The sequence below is a fragment of the Urocitellus parryii genome, chromosome 4 (assembly GCF_045843805.1).
Source record: "Urocitellus parryii isolate mUroPar1 chromosome 4, mUroPar1.hap1, whole genome shotgun sequence".
Classification (NCBI taxonomy): Eukaryota; Metazoa; Chordata; class Mammalia; order Rodentia; family Sciuridae; genus Urocitellus; species Urocitellus parryii.
The window spans coordinates 140,117,620-140,142,489 of NC_135534.1; the positions used below are offsets into that span (position 1 = coordinate 140,117,620).

Consider the following 24,870-nt stretch of genomic DNA (forward strand, 5'->3'; position numbering starts at 1 on the left):
ATAAAACTGTAGTACTTATCATTTTTATATAAACAAGACTGTAATACACGTTTACTTTGATAAAAGAACAACAAAAAAGTGATAACCCAGTTTCTAAGGCTAGGAGTAAAGCCACAAACCAGAATTCCAACTCTTATTTTCTCTTCATCATGTGTGCATTCAAGGAAGAACAAAACCTCCTTTTGATTGGTAACTCTGATCAATGTTCATGGGTCACCAAAGTAAAGTAATGAGAAAAAAAAAAAAAAAGAAAACTAAAAAGGATAATGAATTTACAAGGAACTAACAGTATACAGAGAGAGAGCTCATGATTACCAAATTTTTTTCTGAGGGAAGAGGAGATTCTTATTTATTTTCCATTAATTTCTTCCTCATAGGATTTCCTGCAAACACTGTTTATACCACCTTCTACTTTTAATTCATGTCTTTTCTAGACCTATCTCTCTGTTTTCATTTTATTATTCCTCTGCAATCTCAGTCTGACATTATGTCCTTCCCTTTTTACTCATGTAAAGGTAAAATTTCTAAGCAGATTCTAAGCTGCAAGAGTCTGAGTTAAAGTGTAAAAGATTGGGCATTGTAAAGTTTCTAAATTGAAAGGCTTGGGCTAAAAAAAAATAATAATAGACCAGGTATTGTTAAATTCCTCTGCTACCCTAGGAACCTGTAATCTCTGTAGCTGTTAGGACAATACCTGAACTGCCCAGTAAATATTTCTATTGATTCCCTGGTTGTTTATTAGCTAAGGGCTCCAAATAGCTCAGTAGGAAAGCATCCACGCCACAAAACCAATCAGTTTAAATGTGTACCCCGCTTAGTAGTGACCAATCACCCCTGCCCAGACTGTTCCCGCCAATGAATGTACTAATCATGGCTCAGAGTTGTTGTTCAATTTTCCTGCGCCTCAAGATGATTTGTTCTGATGTATGCAAAGCCCCCCACCCTCTCCAAAAAGTGTACTTAAGCTCTGCTTGACCTCTGCTCTGGGCTCTGGGCTGCTCTCCCTTCCTGAGTGAGCCTTGAGCCCCAGCATGCTGGTTCAATAAATCCCCTTTTGCCAATTGCATGAAGCCGGTCTCTTGTGTGGTCTCTCCCTCCGATGCTCCGCCGGACCCTTACACTCACACCTAGCATTTCTTGTGATCTACCCAAGAGTTACCTGTGGACCCTCCTGTTTTGTTTTTTTTTTAAATTTTAATATTTTATTTTTTAGTTTTTGGCAGACACAACATCTTTGTTTGTATGTGGTGCTGAGGATCGAACCCGGGGCGGCGCGCATGCCAGGCGAGCTCGCTACAGCTTCAGCCACTTCCCCAGCCCCCTCCTGTTTTTAATAGATTGCAAATTTATTGGCAGCAGAGATTCACCTTAGTATATTCTATAATATGCAGCATAGTGTCTTGTATATTAAATATACTATTTAAAATAATTGCATATCGAACAGAGTTTCCTGTCATTGCTAGCAATCCTTTTTGCTCTGAAATTCAGAGCTACGTCTCAGTTAATATTCTTTGCTATTACCCTGGACTCTTCCTATAGACAATTGTTTTTTAACCTAATAAAACAAGTAGATTATAGTAAATTAACTTTCAAATTCATCTCAGTCTCTTGGTTGTTGTAGGTTAATGGAAATCTGGTTACACAATATGAGGTTTTCGAATAGGCATATTTTAACTTTATAAGTGAAAATTCTGTTTTGGTTAATTTAAGATATAGAAGTGGCTCAAGTCATGGAGGATGACTTTATATCAAACCTCTGTGATCTGATATTGAAATAAAAGAGAGTAGTGAGAGACTATGATTAAAAAAAAAAAATCTGAATCCTAACTGTGAATCTGCTGCCTACTAGCTGAATAGGATAAGTCATCTAAATTCTAAGGCCACTTCCTCATTGTTTCTAACTCTACAGCGTGGTTAATAGAATGCAATAGGTATGGCAGAGCTTTGAAAAAATGTTAAATTCAATATATATATATATATATATATATATATATATATATATAGTTGCAGATAGACACAATATCTTTATTTATCCATTTTTATGTGGTGCTAAGGATTGAACCTAGTGTCTCACAAATGAAAGGCAGGTGCTCTACCACTGAGCTACAGCTCCAGCCCCTCAATAAAATATCTTAATTATTCACTGACTGAAGATGTAATCTGAAAAAAGAAAAAATTGGTGTTCTCAGGTTAAAGAACAGCTATATGTGACCTCCTTAGGTCAGCTTTAAGCAGCTGAGATCTTTTCCTTTCCCTTTTACCCTGCTTCCCCAAATTGCATCAGCTTCCTGAAAATTCCCTGAAGAATTCTTGCAATAATTCTCACAATTACCATCAACAGAATATAATTTCTAGTTTTAGAGGCATTCTTGCATACTGGTTTCTACCTTTTTACAGTTAAAATTCAAGTCAGAATTTTAATTTCAGAGCCTCAACAGTAAAACTGCATTTCCAATACCATTAAAGAGGAATGCTCTACAACAGCAGCTATTTCTATATCCCAGAGGGCAATCCTTGCTAAAAGTACTTTATTGATCTAAGACATATTCTCTGCAATGTCATTCCTAATCCTTAATTCATGAAGTCACACTGTATTGGTGGGGGAAAGACTCCACTGCTGGGGGTGGGGGAGATGGACAGCCTTCCACAGCTGTTAACAGCAGATCTTACTATGCATATGAAGGATGGAGGCAAAGAAGGAAGTGAGGGCTAGAAAGAAGATGGACAAAAAAAAACTACTACAGTTGTGTCTTTATTATCTTTTAATTCTGTTTGGATTCTGGAAGATGGCATGTACTACTCAACTATCTTCTTCCCAACAACCTCTGCCATCACAAACTTACCTGAATTTTCAAATAAGCTACACAGGTACACATCTACAGAGAGAGGAACAGACTGATCACAAAAGTTTAATCTTAAATAGCCCTTTCTTCTGTTGTATTTTAGAATAATATTTTTCTTCCTAATCAATTAATTATGTCTTATAGCAGTAAATAATCAACTTTTCATTGGTCTGGTAATGTGATACTTTGTATTTATTTCTAGTAATACATTTATTTTGATGAAAATTGTTGGGATGTCATTTGGAGTTTAAACTGGTAAAAATTTAGTGAAATATGACATTTAAAATGCCAGTTCTTGTCTCTTAGTCAATAAAATATAATAAACACATTGCTATTTACTCTAAGTCTAATATCCTAAATTAATAATAAAAAATGATATTTGAAATATGGTGGTATGGGAGGTATCTGATAATGTATAAACTGAAGAGCAATCCAACTGCTATATTTAAGTGGTAAGAATAAAACAATTTATAGAATATCAGTCTTTAGGCAGTAAACACAAATTAAACATTCTATTTTTATCAAACCTTTTATAATCTCTTTTTCTTCATGCTATTTCATTCTTAAGGTACTCAACTTTGCCCATTACTCTTTAGCCATTTCTCTATAGAAATATTACAAAGTCAAGAGTCTTCTCTGGCTATGATATTACTATGATCAAGTATGAAGGCTTTGCATTTCCATTCCAATTATAAATTGTGATAAGCACCAATGCTTATCAGCATTTAGACAGTTTTTCTATTAAAGATTCTGTAATAAGGCACTTAATTTGTAGATGTCCTGATATAAACACACTCTATAAATTCAAAGACGTTTTGAAAAAATAAGGAAAAATTCTCCACAAGGTAATTCATTTTAAAAGCATTCATTTAGTGCCAAGCATGGTGACTCATCTCATTTCCCTTGCTCATTTTCTTCCAAATAGTATGACTTTTTTGTTTCTAATGCATTGTAGAGGCAGGCCTCTCTCCCCAACCTATTGGCTTTTCCCACACTATAGTAGACATAAAAAGCAGGAGTTCTCTGGAGACAGAGCTTCAGGGAGCATCCTGCTGCTACAGACTCACCACTTCCCCACTGGAGGTCTTGAAACAGTTAAGAGGATTAAGGCTCTCCCCAGCCCCACCACTGTCTTATTGGCCTCATATCTGAGTGTAGTTCAGATGAGAAGCAAAGATATTAAAAAGGAGAGGAGAATTTATTTGTTCAAAGTAATTAAGTTCAACGAGACAAGGGCTACACTGGGACACTCAATGAGAATAAAAACTTAGAATCAATAAGATAAAAATTGCCAATCAGGAGGTACTAAATTTTGGATGTGAGAAGCAAGGGCCTAACTTTATTCAGTAAAAAGATTTAGCTGGGCAAAGTGGTGCACCTCTGTGATTTCAGCTATTTATAATTCCAGCTACTCAGGAGGCTGAGGCATGAAGATCACTGTTCAAAGACAACCTGAACAATTTAGCAAGACCCTATCTCAAAATAAAAAATAAGTTTAAAAAAGGGCTGGGGATAAAGTGTCCAATACAAATAAGAAGATTTAGTAAAAAAGGAAACAGTTTCTTAGTTGTAAAAAACTAAAGCAATTGTCAGCCCAGACATTTCCAGAGCAATGTAGATTCCAAGGCAGGGTATACCAATTTTTCCATTTTTTCACTTGAAATATTTTAATGATCAAAGCTACTTCCAGTGAACATTCATCTCACAGCATTTAAGTTCTGGGCTACCTTCTCCCCATTAGTGACAGTTGTTTTAATCTGTTGTGTTCATGGGACTCCTGAGTAAGCTTCTGCTTTACTAAAGAATTCTATAGCTGAAAAGTTTGAAAACCACTGACTTAAGATACAGGACAATTCACACTGGGCACCAAGGCACAGGCATCTCTAATCCCTCTAATCCTCATCACCTGTGAGGCTGAGGCAGGATCAAAAGCCAGCCTCAGCAACTATGCAAGACTCTAAGCAACTTAATAAGATCCTGTATCAAAATAATAAACAAAAAGGGCTGTGGATATGGCTTTGTGGTAAAGTGTCCCTGAATTTGATCCCCAATACCAAAAGAAAAAAAAAAAAAAAAAAGAAGAAAGAAAGAAAACGGTTTCCAGATTCTGTCCAATGTCCCAGAGGGACAGAAAACTGAAATAGAAAACTTATAGGTTCAACCGTCAGCTCAGATCCCAGTCTGTTTGTGGCCTGTCACTGTTTTATAGCAGCTTTTCTTTTTTACTACTATGGTGATGTTAATCATGAACTAATGCTGTATCCATGATGATACAGCCTTCATTCATTCATTTGCAGTTCTAGGGAATGAACCCAGGCATTCACACATGATAGGCCTACAGATTTTTTTTTTTTTTAAGTGGATGGAAAGAGGAAAAGAAGTAGGCTAGACATTTTAACAGAAATGTGCATTATTTGCCTACCATATTTCTAACTTAATAGAAGAAAAACGTTGCTTGGTTACCTGAAACAAAAGGCATTCAGCACCTGGAAGCAAACCTATTTAATACTTTCCATAGAAACAAATATTAGAAAACAAAGCAGGATGGTACTCAGCAGTATGTGGTAACAGCACACAGCAGACAACTTCCATGAAACAAGATGGTGACATTTGTAAAAATTAATGAAGCATCAGGCTCAGGTTGAAGAGGGGGAAAAAACTCTTTTGACTGAATAATACAATACTGAAAAATCACTATGAAAGAGAAGGAAAGCATGCTTTTGCAATCTGACCAATTTGCATTTGAATCTTTGTTCCCTCTACTTTTGTCTAGGATGAAACATCTAATCTCTCTAATCCCAGGATAAACAAAGAATTTCTTTCTGGCCTAAGATTGAAGAAGGGAACAAAATCTTTTAACAGTTTATATTTCAAGTACCTGGAAAAATATAAATACATATTTTAAAATATTTCTTTACTTGTTTGCTTATTTACATGTGCTGGGGATTGAACCCAGGACCGTGCACATGTTAAATAGACACTCTACTAAGTATTAAAAAACATGATTCCTTCCTCCTTCTCAAAGAGTTACACAAATCATTTTATAAGATCTCTTGCTTTTCTAATAATTCAGTTCTACATTTAAGGTTATTTATACTGTTCATAAGTGATTTGGGACAAATCAGGAATAGTAATGAACAGTTTTAATTAATCTTTGGGTTTCTTTTTCAAAAGTCAAAAATAAGGTCACTGAAAAAATAATTTTATATAAAATGGCAGACTTGCCCTGAACCACAACTCTTACATTTATTAATAGTAATATTAAAATCTGAAATCTAATAGTGATCATGCCATTTAGTGCCAAAGGAGATCTGTATCCCACCATAGCAGCCCTTCTACCAGGGAGTAGCAGGTACTGGCCTTAAGAGCAACTATCTAAGGAAAAATGAGTGGGGAATTCTGGTAGAGACTGATTTGACTTCTAAGTTACAGTGTATAAAATACAGGTGACTGTTGATTCTAGGGTTTTTACTTTTGTGAGCCTTTCACTTTATTTCTATAAAGACCTCAAACTTTGAATATCCAGAGCTATTTACTTATTTATTTTGTAGGGTTTGGGCTTGGTGGCAAGCACTCTATTACTGAATTACATTCCTAGCCCTATGTAGAGCTATTTAAAATTGACTTATCACAAAGGGAAGCACCAGCTGCTTTTTATCCCCTATCCTCTCACTGCCTTCATTTAATTCCCCTCTATCAAATACAGTTTTCAACCCATCTCTCTTTCAATCAACTCAAGTTAGGACCTCTATTCTGTTTTTAAAATTCTCTGGTGATGGTCCAAGATTATTTCCAGTAACTGGGAGAGACTGCCATAATGAACATGCTTATAAAAATTCCTGCAGCATGTTAGCACACTGGAAGAAAATAAATATGCAACATTGTTTGCCAAGTACAAACATGGGACCATTTCTGCTTCCCATGGTTGAAGCAGATATGTGTGAAAATTTTGATGCCAGACTTTTTTTCTCTGCTCTAATTTCTGGTATCAGATTCCCATGAATGATGGAAATTTGCTAATGGTATGGGTTTTGACATTTGAGAAGACAGACAAATGGGAGAAAGGGCTTTAATTGTTCCCATATTCAGAATATTACTACTTCAATTTAAAATAAATGTCACTTACAAAGAGCCCCCTTTTCCCTTAACATTTTATATTCTACTTAACATTTCTTTATATACATTGTTTTGTTGCATAATTTGTGGCAAGTGATATTTAGACAGTAAAATAGTGTTCAACATATGTTAGTTGTGGTTGGACACAATGCCTTCATTGTATTTATTTTTACGTGGTGCTGAGGTTTGAACCCCACTCCTGGCATGTGCTAGGCAAGCACTCTACCACTGAGCCACAACTCCAGTCCCAGTATTCAACATTTCAACCAGAAAAATGAAATTACACAGAAGTTACTTTTGTTTGTGTGTTTGTGGGTGGGGTGGAGGGTTAGTACTAGGGATTGAACCCAGGGCCTAATGCATGCTAGGCAAGTGCTCTGGCTACAACTCCAGTTTTTGAAAAATTTTATTTTGAGATATGGTCACAGTAAATTGCCTAGATTGGCCTTGAATTTGTGAGCCTCCTGCTTCAGGTTCCCAGTACCTGGGATTGTAAATGTAAGCTACCATGTCCAGTTAAAAGACACATCTTTGACAGTAACAAAGTACAAATGGTCTACTACTTCTAATGTTTTGTCTTACAATTTATTGATTTCATCATGGTATAAAAACAAACCCATACAAGGATTGTTTCCCACTTTCAATACATTATACAATTAATTACATGTTTTATTATGAAATAGTTTGTGTTTTCTGGGCATGGTGACACTCATCTGTAATTCTAGTAACTAGGAAAGAGAATTGAAAGATTAAGGCCAGCCTCAGGTACTTAGCTAGGCCTTTTCTTAAATTGAAAAAAAAAAAAAAGTGTGTGTAGGTGACTGCTATAGCTCAGTGGTAAAGGACCCTTGAGTTCAATTCCCGGTAGTACACACACACAGGAATAGTTCCAGTTGGATACTTTTTGCCTAGCTGTAGATTAATTATGCTGAGCATATTTAGGGAAGGTAAAGCTAAGATATGATGTTTGGAAGGTTAAATATACTAAACATATATTCTTTTGCATGTTTAATTCTAGGGATCAAACTGAGATATCCACTTGTTAGGCAAGTATGCTACCACTCCTAAAGACATTTTTACTAATTTATATTTTTGGTGGTTCTGTGGGTTAAACCCAGGACCTTGTGCATGTGAGGCAAGCACTCTACCAATTGAGCTATATCTCCTCTAAATACATTTTTAACTTAAGATATTTTCAACTTATATGACAGGTTTGTGAGGATGTAACACTATTATCAGTTGAGAGGCATCTGTAAACATCTTATAGAAACCCTAACAGAGGACAAATTTAAATTATAGGTGACTACTAACTTGAACAAAATATTTAAAATTTCAAAACAAGTTATGTTAGCAACATAATCAATAGATTTAAATTCCTTATAATGTTGGGCATGTCTTTTTTTGGTGGTACATTCGAGGCAAGCACTCTACCAACTGAGCTATATCCCCACCCCCTGGGCATGTCTTAATACACAGAAAAAGCAAGGTGGATATTGATGAGTTATACACTCTATAACCCTTTCAGTCATTGGACTGAAATTTGAAAGCTGGATTTTCCTATGTACTATGTACCATGTGTCTAGGATTATCAGAAATTTATGATGTCCTGGGGCTCGGGATATATCTTAGTTGGTAGAGTGCTTGTCTCATACGCACAAGGCCCTGGGTTCAATCCCCAGCACCACAAAAAAAAAAAAAAAAAAAAAAAAGAAGAAAAGAAATTAACGATGTCTTAGTGGGAAGGTAACATGTTCAGATTGACAAGGTTCAAAACATGTTAGTCTAAAATAAGGTGTCTCGGCAAATTGAATAGTTTAAGATGAAGGAATCTGAGAAACAGCAGGTGTAGGAAAATCTCTCTGATCTTCTCCTTATAAGACATTCATTCAAGACATGCCCTCATGATACCTGGAGGAAAAAATCATCATTATCTCCAAAGGCAGACAAAGGTCTAGCTAAGTTTCCTACTTTGTCCTATCACATTTTCCCATGGCTTTCCATTCCTTATCAAACCTAATATGAAAGCACTTGGGTTTAATCATTTCTTCAAATCTTTATATCTTTATGAAGGTTTCCATGGCACATAAAATTTGGGTGGGGTGTAACTCAGGGGTAGAGTACTTGCCTAGCCTGTAGAAGGCCCTAAATTCAATCCCCACAGCACTGCCTAAAAAACTAAACAAAAAACTGTGAAAATGTCACATAAAACTCATATTAAATAAAGGTGTCCTTTTCTCTTGCTATTGTTTTTGTTAAAAGAAGGGCCTCAACTAAGAACCTAGAAGGGTAGATGGAAAAATAACTTTTTCTTCCTTTACAAGATCCTATTTTGACTAGTAATGTCTCAGTCTCATAAGCTATGACCTGTTTTCCATTAGCTTGGGCTTCTTTACTCTTAGAGATCTTCCTTTAGGCTTTAAAATCTTGTTATCTATATTTTGGCATTTGTACAATATTTCCCTCATCTTGCTTTATTGTGAGCTGAAGTATGGCTAACCACATCTACCTCAATATAATGCAGAATAGTAGCTCTTGAGGTCCTTCTTAGCCCTCACCTCCTTGACACAATGGTCTCTTGAAGACTTCTGAATCACAGCTAGTGACACAGCTAGTGACAATACCACCACAAACTCCCCTAACTCCAAGGACTTCAACAGCTTTGAGTCAGAACAAAGTTGTATGTGTTTGAGTTAATGTGTTCACATCCAACCATTTCCAAAGATTGGTATATTCTAAATTTTCTGGAAAACTAATTATAGTTATACATTATATAATGATATTTTTGTCAATGATGAACCACATACAGGATGGACTATAATGGTAAGCTATCCCCATCACTAAGTGATGTGTGACTTATAAAAATTTGCCACTTACACTGCTTTCCTTTTCTTTTTGTTTTTAACTGAATCTTTGTGTTTGTCCAAATAAATATTTGTTTTTCTAGGATTTAAAGTATGCAAGTTTTTCTGGCCATGAAAAAAAAATTTTTGGAGGGGGTACCTGGATTGAACCCAGGGGCACTTAACTGTTGAACAACATCGCCAGCCCTTTTAAAATTTTATTTAGAGACAGGTCTCACTGAGTTGCTAAATGCCTTGTTAAGTTGCTGAGGCTGGCTTTGAACTCACGATCCTCCTGCCTCAGCCTCCCTAGTCCCTGGGATTATAAGTGTGCACCACTGCACCTGGCACTGGCCATGAAAATATTAAGATTATAAGTAACACAGAAAAGAAGGGAAAAATCTAAGAGCCATATAAGTACATCTGGAAATTCTATAGCCTGTGGAAGACTAATAACTGATATAATCTTTCACATACTAGTATATTCATAATGAAGATAAACACCTAGGAATATATATATATATATATAATCTCTCTCTTTTTTTTTTAGGTACCAGGGATTGAACTCAGGGGTACTCATCAATGAGCCACATCCCCAGCCCTATTTTGTATTTTATTTAGAGATAGGATCTCACTGAGTTGCTGAGGTTGGCTTCGAACTCTCAATTCTCCTATCTCAGCCTCCTGAGCTACTGGATTATTGGCATGTGTCACCAGCTAGCATATATTAAAGATGGGCAATTAGAATACAAACAATTGCTGAGACAGAAATGTTCTTAAAAGATTTTCTTTCTTACACAACACTAGTCTATTAAAATCCTATGAATATGCAAATATTTATTACCTATACTTCCAATTCTTTTAGGGAAAAAAATGCTAGAAAGAGAAAATGGAGATTGATGAAATCTTAAAAGATCTTTATAGAAAATGCCTTGTAGAAAATACTCAGAAACCTACAAATCTTGTATTAGGCCTATTAACTAAAAGTACACAACTAGTATTTAATTGCTATCCAGAGAATATACTTAATTCATTTATAAAAATCTAAATTAGATATTGCATACAATTTCCCTATTATTAAATTTCCCTACTGCTAATTTGGGCCAGTGAGAATAAGACTCATCAGACTTGTTTAAAGATGTTTTGTTCTGGAAGGGAATGCTGAAAAACAAGAAGAAAACACTGAAAGACAGAAGTGAGAAATTTATAAACCTTTTAAAGGGGGAGTCAACTATACCCAAAATAAATCTAAAAATTCTGGTCTGAAAGATTAGTACTGGAAAAAAAATTTTCTAAAAAGTTTGTAACTTTCCATACTAAAAAGAAGTATCCTGTGCACGTTTCATTGTCTTTTAAGAGAAAAGATCTCTTTCTTTCTTTTTGGTACTAGGGATTGAACCCAGAGGTGATTTATCACTGAGCCCCATTCCACAGCCCTTTTATATTTTTTATTTTGAGACAGGGTGTCATTAAGTTGCTTAGGACCTCGCTAAGTTGCTGAAGCTGGTCTCAATCTTAGGATTCTCCTGCCTTAGCTTCTGGAGCTGCTGGGATATCATGCCTGACAAAAAAGATCTACAATGTGCTAAACAAACTTGGAGGTAAATTAACAGTATGACTATCTTAGGCATTGCAATCAGTCACCTTCAGAAGTATCAAAAAAACTTCACGATAAAATTTGCATTTTTTTGTGTTGTATGATGTTTCAGTGTATTTGAAAAATTGAAAGCATTTCAGATGTTTTAGTATCTGTTTCATAGAAAGTATAATTCTTAATTTTAATAAATTTTATAGAATAAAAAGTTAAGAAAATGCAGCATATCTCAGGCAAAATAAATCACTCAAATTAAGGCACTCAAAGCTATCAAATATTCCCAAGTAAACAAATTATTCCATAGCTTCAGTTTTAGATTCACAGATACGCTGACATTTTTCGACAAAAATAAACACCAATAGCTATATTACATATATTTAGACAGACCTTCCAAAGTTTAAGTAAAATTTTCTCTCATAAAGTGAGAATACCACCTACTGCAGTGGCACACACTATAATCTAAGCAATTTGGGAGGCTGAGGCAGGAGGATCAAGTTCAAGGCCAGCCTCAGCAATTTATCAACACACTGTCACAAAGTTAAAAAAGGCTCAGCGGTAAAGCACTCCTGAGTTCAATTCCAAGTATATATAAAAAAAAAAATAAACAAAAATATAAAGAAGAACACCTTTTCAAGGAAGATGAAGCTATTGAACAGTTAAATACAGAAATAATGAATAAAGGTTATTTTTTGGGGTACTGGGGATTGAATTCAGGGGCACTCAACAACTGAGCCACATCCCTAGCCCTATTCTCTATGTTATTTACAGACAGGGTCTCAATAAGTTGCTTAGCACCTTACCATTGCGGAGGCTGGCTTTGAAATAGCGATCCTCCTGCCTCAACCTCCAGAGCCGCTGGAATTACACACATGTGCCACCATGTCCTGCTTGAGCAAATGTTCTTAATAGCTACTATATAGATTACCAAATTAAATTCATAATGTAAAAAGAATATGCTAATTTTTACATTGAAAGTAATTACAAAAAATTTTATGGATTGAATTAAAAGATCGGATTCCTTTTAAGAATTGGTAAAGATAATCTATAGTAAATATTGTTATTTCATTAGTAGGAGACATTTTGTAACACAAACTTCTTCTCAGCCAAAATTCACTTTTTATGAACAAGGTTCTATGAGTGGTGCATTATTATTTGTGAAAGACTGGATCAGGAAATGATGAATCTACTTTTTCTCATCTCTAAAAACCAAGATTCAATATGCATGCAAGACAAAATGCTAAAAGAGAGAATGGAATTTTTATGTGTATATGTGGTGCTGGGGATTGAACCCAGGGCCTTGTGCATGTGAGGCAAGCACTCTGTCAACTGAGCTATAAATCCGGCCCAAATGGAATTTTTTAAAAAAAATTGACCTTGATATTTATTTGGATACAATTTTAGAAATTAGGAAATAAAATAACAAAGTATGATATATATGCCACTGGTTAAAGTAATGAAGAAACTTAACTCACCATTTTTTAGGTTTTGATAATGGTTTGTATTTGTTGTATTTTACACGCCATTCAAGAACTTCTTTACAGCGTTGACATACTCCATCGTGAAGTTTTTGGTTAATTTTCTTAAAAACAAACAGAAAAACAAATTAAAAATTTCACACATGAGTGAGTATAGCAAACCCCTTAAAAAGGCATGAGAGAAATTTACTTTTTTTTAAATATATTTTTTTAGTTGTAGATGGACACAATATCTTTATTTATTTATTTTTATGTGGTACTGAGAATTAAACCCAGTGTCTCATACATGTGAGGCAAGTGTTCCACCACTGAGGTACGCCCCCAGTCTGAGAAGTTTACTTTTTAAAAATATTTTTAGTTGTAGATGAACACAATACCTTTATTTTGTTTATTTATTTATTTAAATGTGGTGCTGGGGATAGAACCCAGGGCCTCATGCATGCTAGGCAAGCACTCTGCCAATGAGACACAACCCTAGCCTGATAAATTTATATTTTTTAAAAAATAATAATCTAATCTGTATAACATTCTATGACATATTACATATTTTATGTATATTATCCTCTGATTCTTTAAAAGGTAATTGTTCTTAACTGGGTTTAGCTCAGAATCATCTAGAAAACTTTTCAATTTTCTGACGAGTATTTTGAGAAAGGTTTCCTGTTGACCAGATGTACATCATATCCTGATGGGTCAAAATTCATACTGTATAGTTAAGACATATGTATTTTAGTATATGTTAATTATACCTCAAAAATGCAATAATTAAAAAAGAAAACATAGCTCATATTATTTCAACAATTCAAATATAATCAGTAAGTTGAAATTAAACTGAGGAATCCATTCTGAATTATCTTTTTTTTTTTTTTTCCAGTCTCTAGGGTTCCAACCCAGGACCTGGGACATGTTAGGCAAGTGTTACCTAGCTGCACCTCCAGCCTGGGAATATGAAAAAAAAAAGCGGGGGGGGGGGGGGGAAGAAGGCTGGAAACAAGGCAGCATTTCATTACTCAGCCCTTTTGCATTCTTACATAAGGAAAAAATATTTTCAAAAAGTTCTTCTTGAGGCTGGTTGTGGTGGTGCACACCTGTAATCCTAGTGGTTTAGGAGATTAAAGCAGGAGGATCTTGAGTTCAAAGCGAGCCTCAGAATAATTGAGGTGCTAAGCAACTCAGTGAAAGCCTATCTCTAAATAAAATACAGAATAGGGCTAGGGATGTGGCTCGGTGGTTGAGTACCTGAGTTCAATCCCCAGTAAACCAAAAAATGGGCTGGGGATGTGACTCCGTGGTTAAGTGCCTCTGAGATCAGTCCCTAGTACCAAAAAAAAAAAAAAAAAAAAAAAGTTTCTCCTGGCTTTACCAAAATAGGAAAAAAAAAATTGTATGTGTAAATAGCTTGGTGAGAAAGGGGCTTTATGAGGAAAGAAAACATTTTTAATTATGATTTCCATCTCAAAATATGGTGGGGTAGAAATGTGATATATAGTAAAATTTTAAATGTATCATAACATTTCTGTAACAGATTCAGAATCTAAACTATATATTTTCAAAGTACTCTTGAGAATTTTCTGATCTCTTTGGCTGAGGAACATTGTCTTTGCCTATTACTGAACTTACGAATAGAAGGCATTTTAAATCTTTTCTTTTTTACTCCCTTTGCTCTTTTTTAAATTTCTCAAGGGGAGAGAAACATATCGCAAAGATGCCAATTCTTTGGAAGGATATTTGATAGAGTTAAAAGTACAGTGTTTAGACTAGACCATCTGAAGGAAAACAAAACCTTTGAGAAGTGCTTGATATTCTTGAAAGCTCTGAACAAGATGGCAAAAATAATTGGACAAAACATTTATTCAAAGAGAAAATATTTCAAGGATATTTTCAAAATCCATAAATTAAGCTGTGAATACATTATGTTTAACTCTGGTGAAAAATATATTGTTACTATCATTATGTATGGGTATATCCCTTTCCTCCTGACTTATGTAAAGTTCCCAGGAATGTCAGCTCTGTATCTCACTATATTGGTTCCATACTGTGGTACACTGGTGTCAGAAAGAAGGACAGCTATGCCCACAGGCCAAACTCCTCTTTCTCCCAATCTTGGTCCTCAGTGATCATGTACAAAGCTAATTAAGAAATATGCAGAACTAGGGGACTAGGAATATAGTTCAGTTGGTAGAGTGCTTGCCTTGCATGCACAGGGCCCTGGGTTTAATCCCTAGCACCACCAAAAAGAAGAAAAGAAAAAAAGAAATATGCAGAACTAAAGTTTGCATTTCATCATTTGTTCTCACTGCCTTCTGTTGCCTAGAATATCTTACTAAAAACATTACTTGTATTTTCTTAACTCCAATAATAATAGGAACAAGTTAATGACCTTGAACTATAATTACAATAAGAATATGATATAGACTTTCTAACTGGCATTTTCTTAGAATTCAAAACATTTTATGATCTGCAATTTTACTACACATAGCACGCTCAGCTTGTTAACTGCCATGTTAACCAGGAAGTATTATTTGGCTTCTTGTTTGCTTCTGTATCCAATTTCTGACCAGTTCATCTTGATTTACAAAGCTGTGCATAGTTTGGAAACTGGTTTCTTCAGGGTGGATTGACAGTAGAACAAAAGAGGTCTTTGTGGGAACTTGTCCTGAGAGTGATGTGTGAAGCAGTATAAACGGAGATGTTGTACAGCATTCACATGACCAACTGGCCATAAGACAAAATTAAAGTTGATGTTTATGTGTCAAGAAATGAATGAGGGTGGGCTGGGGATATATCTCAGTGGTAGAGAACTTTCCTAAGAAGTGTAAGGCCCAGGCTTCCATACCCAGTACCAAACACATAGAAAGAAAGAAAAAACAAATGAAAGTAAAATGCAGAAAGAAAGATATACACCTTATTTTACCTTATTTTGGCAAACCAGAAGTGAATTCCAAAGGTGAGCAAAGAAAGCTAAATCCTGATTCTAGGAATTGTTCCATCTGGGGCAAAAGAGATGGCAGTCTTACTTCACTCACACTTAAGTGAACAACTAACCTGTTGGGAGCCACAGATGAATTGTGAGCTTGTCTGAGCCATCTCTAAGCGGAGGTGTGCCCCTCAAAGAACTCTCTGTGCCATCTCACCAATCTGAGACCACTCCGTTGCCTTGGCAACGTCCTGCTCATAGAGAATTCTGTGATACTGCAGAATTCTGTGATACTGTTCAGACAGCTCCAGATTCAAGGAGGTGGAAAGAGATATCTGTGCACCCATATAGTCTTGAGGTGCCAGCTGCCTGGAGGAGGAGGAATTACTGCGAAGGTGATAAGGCTCCATTCAGGCCAACTTCCCCATAACCTCCTGCTTCTCTCTCATTTACCTTTAAGAACCCTTCCTCATAATAAATCCCTTTGATGTGTTCCCCTATAAATAAAGCATGCAGACCCTCACTCTTTGTTAGAGACAGGATTCATCAGGTCCAATCTTCCTACCAGGACCCCGCTATGAAACTACTTTCCTGAGTCTTTTATTTCTTATTAATTATTTCAGACTTTTAATTTCTCAGCTGGCTCATACCTCTGTGCAGTTAACTAACTAATCCCTTGTTGTGCAGGACACAGCCTAGAAGTTGATCCTCCTATCTCAGGAGACCCTGTTTCAAAATAAAAAATAAAAAGGGCTAGTAGCTCAGTGGTAAAGTGGCCCTGAGTTCAAGTCCCTATCACTAAAGAAAAAAAAAAAAACTTCTTTGGAAAATTTCACTGAATGAACACTTTTTAAAAAGTTAAACTTAAATACTTACCTAACATATACATAATATCTAAAAATTGTCTTAGCCATCATTAGCTTACATATTTTAGAGTAAGTGGTATTATCCTTGTCATAAGCATTCTATTGGAGCACAATAATATAAACAGCAATCCCACACAGAAATGGGGTGAGGACTTTGACTTCCAGAAAAGTAGCAAGAGCAAATTTTAAATATGTGCATCAACACGCTGATGCTGAAAAGTATTTTGTAAAATGTAAAGTCTCTTTTAACAGAAGATACTATTGTAGGAGGGAAGGAATATGAATACCATTCAAAAGCAACTAATGTCATTGTAGATCACAATTCTTTCAGAAATGTTAAAGGTAAAGTGACCGCAAATGGCATATTTTACTTCCCTTGATTGAAAAAAAGAAAAATGAAATTCTCAAAGGAAAATGCTAATTCCAACTGCTGCTAAATATTTATTTTCATGGACTGGCGTTGTTCTTTGTCCTGAATTACTCCTCCCCATAAAATAAGGAATTTTACTTAAATATAGCAATGGCAATGTTATTCCAGAAAATAAAAATGTTTATATCTTAAATTATATTTAAAAGTATATAATTTTAATTTTCTAGAAACATTCTTTTATTCTAAAACTGACTAATGGACAATGGAGTACTGCATTTGGAAGTAGGAACTTATAGGACTAATGAAAATAATGTGAAAATCTGTCTTTTAGTTTGTGACTTTCAAATAATAAACTACATTATTTAAAATCCTTTAAATATGGCTAGAAAAAAAAAACAGATAAAAGTGGCTGGGGTTGTAGCTCAGTGGTGGAGTGCTTGTCTCACACTTATGACTGGGTTCGATCCTCAGCACCACATAAAAAAATAAATAATTATAAGTAAATTTTTAGTTGTGTCCATCTACAACTAAAAATATAATAATAAAAAAAAGATAAGAGAATCAAAGTGAGGAAAAACTAAAGGAAACAGAGAAAAGCTGAAAGCACTCAGGGGCACAGTTAGGAAGACCACCTGCTGGAGATGGCTACAAGTGAGGTCGGACCTTTCTAGCACCCAGAAAAACAGAACTCAATGTCTGTAACAAACCAAAAATCCAGTTTCTCAGAAGCAGCTTAATTATTCCTGTTACTAAAATCCAAAGTTTCATGTTCCCCAAAAGGATATCATGTGATATAATAAGCAAAGCTCTCCAAAATATGTAATATTTAACACAACTGTTTTCCATCCTGTTCTCATACCTGTGTTATGGTACTCAGACACAGCCTGGTAAAAAATGTTACTCAGGAATGAAGTATAGGTACAGATCCCTGATGGTTGGTTGTATGACCTGTAGAATGCACTGTATATCATAAGGCCACTCAATAAATACTATTTCTCTCAATTAAGTTTTAAGAACATTCCATTCTATTATAAAAAATGTCAAATTTGCAGAAAATTTTAAATAATAATATTAACATTAGCCACATACACACTACCTAGAGACAATCTTGAACATTTTACATATTTGCTTTTTATGGGTGTGTGTGTGTGTGTGTGTGTGTGTGTATATATATCTATATCTATCTATCTATCTATCTATCTATCTATCTATCTATCTATCTATTTATTTATTTGTGGTGCTGGGGATTGAATCCAGGGCCTTGTGCATGTGAGGCAAGCACTCTACAACTGAGCTATATTCCCATCCCAGGTGTATACTTTTTAAAGTCATGAACATAAAGGCACTACACCTCTTACTACTTATCATATTCTAGAAATACTTTCTCATGTTGAACCATAATACTGTTACCATACTGAAGAAACAGGTAAAATAACTCCCTAGTATAAATGAGTGTACCTATTCCACACTGAAATTTCCTTGACTGCTCACATATTTTTCATAGCTGTCCCCCTGCCTCCCCCTGCTCTCCAGTATCAAATCCAGGATCAAATCAGTATTTAGCTCTTATGTCTCTTTTGGTCCACCCACTTTTATCCTTTTTTTACAAAGCTGTTTTTGAAAATACCAGGCAAACTATCTTAGAGAATATCTCACATTCCAGATTTGTTTGATTGTTTTCTCATACTGGAATCAAACTCATTGCTTTACCTTCTATATTTCCTATGAAGAGGAAGCTAAGTTCAAAGTATTGATAAATCTGGGAAAAATGTATTTTGATCAGAACAATTCACACATGTTGCTACTGCTGTGTATTTTGTATTATTCCAAGTTAGGAGGCAAAGAATGTCAAGTTCTCACCTAGTCAACAGTGCTAGATTATCAATATTAAATTTTACTCATGTAAAACTTTTGAACCTATAAATCCTTCTAAAAATGTAATAATAGGTAACAATTAGAACATCTATTACTCTCTGAAATACATTATTTGGATAAGTCACTTTTTGTGTGTTTTACTATTTCAGTAAATGAGCTAGTCATATATATAATTCAGAAATACTTTTGAAGCAAGTTCTAGTAGTAAAATTAGTTTTACTGTCACTTGAGGAAAAATGTAAAATAAAGTTACTATTGGTTTACCTTTTTTTTTTTAATTTAAGGAAACTATAGTTGTACAACATTGCTAGTCAGAAATTAGCTATCAACTTTTTTTTTTTTTTTTTTTTTTGGCTGCACTGGAAATTGATTCCAAGGCACTTTGCTACTACTTTACCATTGAGCTACATTTCCTGTGCTTTGTATTTTATTTTGAAACAAGGTCTCAATAAGTTGCCCAGGCTGTTCTTGAAATTGTGATCCTCCTATCTCAGCTTCCTGAGTCACCAGAATTACAGGCATGTGTCACCATGCCCAGCAGTTATCAACATTTTAAAGATTTTATTACCAAAAACATCAGCCCATTCTCCCTCAAGCAAAATATTACTCTACTAATAAAAAATGTCAGGTATAGATATATACATTGAATACATATTTAGCTTAATTTTTTTTAGTTGTTGATGGACCTTATTTTATTCCTTTATTTATATGTGGTGCTGAGAATCAAACCCAGTGCCTCACATATGCGAGGCAAGCGCTCAACCACTGAGCCACAACCCCAGCTCCCATATTTAGTTTTTATTTATACAAATTTAATTAAAAACCATAAAACAAAGCATGCCTCTACTATGAGACAAAATTATTTTCTTCCTTGAAGTCTAGCTCATCTTTCTCTTATTCACTCTAAAGTCATCACGAATCTTTAAAATACCAATAAGAGAATTAAAAATATATGCTAAAAATGTTCCTCTCGTTCAATAAATACACTTAGAACATAGCTTTTTCTAGAAGTAAAGAAATAATATTTGATTCCCTCCTCCTACTTTTCTTATTATGGCTGGAATCTTTAACAAACATCAACTGCAACAATAAACAATCACATTTCATCCGCAAGACATCTGAATCTAAAATGAGTTCTGATCATCCCAAACAGAGGGCTATTCTCTTAATAGGTCGATACACAGATACTGTCAGTTGCAAATATACAGAGAGGGTCTATGTACAGACTATCTACTGTTGTTACAACAACCAAGCAAACTATCTAGATTTTCACTGACAATGCAGACACTTAAATAGAATCACACCTGTCTACAGGCAAAAACACAATGTGGCAGTACCTTTTTCTAGCAGTAAGAGAAAACCCATTAAGGCGATTTTCTTTTCCAAAATACATCCCCCCTCTTTTGAGAACCAAACCTAGGGCCTTACACATGCTAGACAAGCATTCCACCACTGAGTTACAACTATGTATATGTGTGTGTGTGTGTGTTTATACATATTATATAATACACACATACACACACACACACCCAAATTTACTTTTATTTCTTTCCTTTAACTGAGTTTTATTCCCCCGCAGGGGGTGTACTATTCCTGGAGGTACTGTAATACCAAATTGATGTGCGGCATGACAGAGCAAGCTCCTACTCCATCTCCTACATTTTGAGACGGGGTCTTATGAACTTTGAACTAACCTCCTGCCTCAGCCTCTTGAATACAAAAATATTTTTAAAAAAACATAGTCAATACAAAACATAGAAGTAATTCTCTCTCAACAACAGGTAAATTTTTGCCTTAACAAGAATTAAAAAATGGGTACTAAGAGTTTTAACATAATGTGGCTTCACTTACTTTTGTACCTGTTGATTACAGAACATTTTCAGTAAATAAAAAACCCACAAAAATTGTCTTTGAAGAGAGTACTGGGGATATAGCTCAGTTGGCAGGCTATGCACAAGGCCCTGGGTTCAATCCCCAGCACCACACACACACAAAAAAGTATCTGAATAGAAACAAACAGCTTTATTGTCAGCACTATGGAGAACAGGCCTTTTCTTCCTCAAGATTTCACTGTGAATGTTCAAAATGTCTCTAAAGGATTAATCCAGCAATAGTTTGTCTAAAGACTCACCTTACATGTAGGCACCATCTCCAGCCCTATCTGCTCCTTTCAAGATCCTTTGCTAACACTCTTCCTCAGTCATTAACTCTCCTCTCTCAGCTCAGGTGCTTGCTGGATCCTCCTTTTTTTCACACTATATATTCATGGTCAACTGAATATTTAACTCCAGTCTCAGCAATAAGCTCAATAAAGATTACATCCAAAACTACATCTCAGTTCTAACTATTTTCTCCAATATCTCAGACTGCATGAGAAATTTCCATTTTCTTCCTCACAGAAATCTTTGAGACACCTCAAATTACAAACTAAATAGCAATCATAATCTTTCTTAGAAAATCTGTTCCTCCTCTGTCCTAAACTTCATCAGCTCAAGTTAACAAGTTTCAGGTCACATTTTACTCCTCCATAGCCTTTCACCAACATGCCAATACTGACAAAATCAATTCTTCCACATAATTTACTATCTTAGCCTTTAAAGTATGTAATTCAGTGGTATTAAATACATTCATACTGCTGCATAGCCATTACCATCATCCATCTTCAGAACTCTCTTCATCTTACAAATTTAAAACTCTATAGTCAAACAGTAACTTTCTTCCTTTTCCTCAACCCATCAACTATTATTCTATTTTGTCTATAATTTTACTACTTTAAGTACTTTTTATAATTTGAATTATATTTGTCTTTTTGTGACTAGCTTATTTCACTTAGCATAATGTCCTCAAGGTTCATAGATGCAGTAAATATATCAGAATTTCCTGTATGTATATAATATATCTTGCTTATCTACTAATACCTCAATAGACCCTTGGGTTGCCTATTGTTTTTCTACTATGAATAATGCTACTGCAAACATGGGTGTATAAATAGCTCTCCAAGACTCTGCTTTAGCTGGGTGTGGTGGCACATGCCTGTAATTCCAGCTATTTAGGAGGCTAAACCAGGATGAGCCACTAGTTCAAAGCCAACCTGAGCAACTTGGATCCTTCTCAAAATAAAAAGTCTGGGGATGTAGCTCAGTGGTGTTGCACCCCTGAGTTCAATTCCTAATACCAAACAAACAAATAGAAAATCAACTTGCTTTCGATTTTTTTGTGTGTTTGGAGAACATGCCCAGAATGATTATTCCGTTTTAATTTTTTTTTTTTTTTTGGTACTAGGTATTGAACTCAGAGGCACTCAACCTGAGTCACATCCTCAGCCCTATTTTGTATTTTATTTAGAGACAAGCTCTCACTGAGTTGCTTAGTGTCTCACTTTTGCTGAGGTTGGCTTTGAATTCATGATCCTCCTGTCTCAGCCTCCAGAGCCACTGGGATTACAGGTGTACACCACTGCACCCGGCTCTGTTTTAAGTTTTTGAGAAAACTCCATGCCACTTTCCACAGTAGCTTTACCATTTTAGTTTCACCAACAGAGCACAAAGGTTCCAATTTCTCCAGTCTTATCAACATTTGATTTTTTTTTCATAATAGAATCCTATGGCAATCCTATCTTGTAGTTTTACTTTGCAATTCCCCAATGATCAGTGATGTTAAACACATTTTCACATGTTTATTGCTCATTTGTATGTTTTTGGCCAAATGCTTTTTTCCTGTTGAACATTATTCTCTATATAGACATACTATTGTCTTATAATCCTTTTTATTTCTGCAGAATGGGCATTCATTTCTGCAATCTATTTCTGGTTTTAGTAATCTAAGTGTTTTGTTTTGTTTTTTTGTTAGTCTGTCTAGCTAAAGGTTTGACAGTTTTGTTGATATTTTCAAAAAACAACTCTTAAGCAGGCAGAATGGCACACACCAGTTGTTCGGGAGGCTGAGGTATGAGGATTGCAACTTCAAAGCCAGCCTCAGCAATTTAGCATGGCCCTAAGTAACTTAGTGAGACCCTGTATCAAAATTTCAAAAAATAAAAAGGGTTGGGGATGTGGCTCAGTGGTTAAATACCACTGGGTTCAACAACAACAAAAAACCCTTTAGTTCCTCTGATTTTCTCTATTGTTTTTATGTTCTAATTCATCTCTGCTGTACTATATCTCCTTCCTTCAGTAGCTTTGGATACAGTTTCTCCATTTTCTAGTTTCTTAAATTGTAAAGTTACATCACTAATTTAAAATCATTCTTTATTTTAACATAAGCATTTGTTTACAGCTATAAATATCTTCCATAGTGTTGTTTTGTGGTATTCCATAAGTTTTAGTATATTGTTTTTGTTTTCATTTGTTTCTAAGCATTTTCTAATTTTCCTTGTGATTTTCTTCATTGATCCATTGGGTAAGACTTCCACATATTTGTGAATTTTCTCACTTTTCTTATTTTAATGTTTATTTATTTGTAGTTGTTTATGTGGTGCTGAGGATTGAACCCAGTGCCTCACTTTACCACTGAGCTATAGCCTCAGCCCCTCAAGTTTTTCTTGTGTTACTAATTTCTCACTGCATCCCACTATGGTCGGGAAGGTACTCTGAATGATATCTATCTACTGGTACTTAATATATGGCCTAAGAGGTGGTCTATCCCTAATGTCCTGAGTGCACTTACGAAGAATATTTTGTTGGTGGTGGTTAGCATTCCGTAAATGGTAGTCATATTTAGTTGGTTTGTTGTTAAGTCTTCTGTTTCCTTCTGTTTGGTTATTCAATCCATTATTCAAAGTAAGGTATTTAAGTCTCCAACTATTATTATGGAACTATTTCCCTCTTCTCCTTTCAATTTATGCTTCACAGATTTTGATGGTATGTCATTACATACATACATGTTGTTATGGTTTAGATATGAGGCATCCCCTAAAAGCTCACGAGTGAGACAATGCAAGAAGATTCAGAGGAGAAGTGATTGGGTTGTGAGAGTCTTAACCCAGTAAGTGAATTAATCCCGATAGGGATTAACTAAGTGGTTACTGAAGTGATAGAGTGTGGCTGGAGGAAGTGGGAATTGGGGGCGTCAATTTGTGGTTTAAATTTGTATCTGGCAAGTGGAGACCTCTCTCTCTGTTTAGTGATGACCACATGTACCGCTTCCCTCCGCCACACTCTTCTGCTGTGATGTTCAGCCTCACCTGAAGCCCCTGGGGAATGGAGCCAGTCTTCTATTGACTACAACCTCTGAAACCATGAGCCCCCAAATAAATTCTTCCTTCTCTACAATTGTCCCGGTCAGGTCATTTAGTCACAGTGGTGAAAAAAATGATCAAAATAAGTTTACTATTGTTATATCCTCTAAAACTTTTTATTAATATAATGTCTTTGGCCTCTGTAATTTTTTAAAAAAATTTAAACTCTATTTTGTCTGAGATTAGCAAAGTCATTCCTGCTCTATTTTTGTTACTATTTAACACAGGCTATTTCCCCCCCATTCTTTTCACTTTTAACTTATTGGATCTAAAGTGAGTCTTTTGTAGACAATAATACCTCCACAATCTTTCTCTTGATTGGAGTGTTTAGTGCATTTACACTTAAAAATAATTAGTGCTAAGAAAGGATTTAAGTTGGGCGCAGTGGCACATGCCTGTAATCCCAGTGGTTTGGGAGGCTGAGACAGGATAGCCAAGTTCAAAGCCAGCCTCAGCAAAAACTAAGCACTAAACAACTGGGTGAGACCCTGTCTCTAAATAAAATACAAAATAGGGCTGGGGCTGGGGCTCAGTGGTTGAGTGCCCCTGAATTCAAGCCCCAGTACCACCATCAAAAAAAAAAAGGGGGGGGTGGGTTTGATTTTGTCATTTTGTTATTTATTTTCTGTATGCCTTATTCTTTGTTGCTGTTATAGTTGTTGTTTTGGCCATCATTTTCGTCTCCTATTGTGTTTTGTTGATTTTTTTTGTAGTGAAATGTTTATAAATTATTTTATT

General features: G+C 35.3%; 1 protein-coding gene across 2 annotated transcripts in view; it reads right to left on the reverse strand.

The window, feature by feature from the left end:
* The window catches only part of C4H9orf85 (chromosome 4 C9orf85 homolog), a 63,431-nt gene that overhangs the window by 14,648 nt on the left and 23,913 nt on the right, over positions 1-24,870 (reverse strand). The window contains exons 2-3 of one of the 2 annotated variants that reach the window (XM_077797824.1): positions 12,866-12,972; positions 2,844-2,876 (exon numbers count right to left, since the gene is read on the reverse strand). In XM_077797824.1, the coding sequence (XP_077653950.1) occupies position 2,876; positions 12,866-12,972 (108 nt within the window). In that variant the 3' untranslated portion in view covers positions 2,844-2,875. The remainder of the gene's footprint in view (positions 1-2,843; positions 2,877-12,865; positions 12,973-24,870) is intronic. The other variant, XM_026389284.2, reaches the window with a different exon arrangement.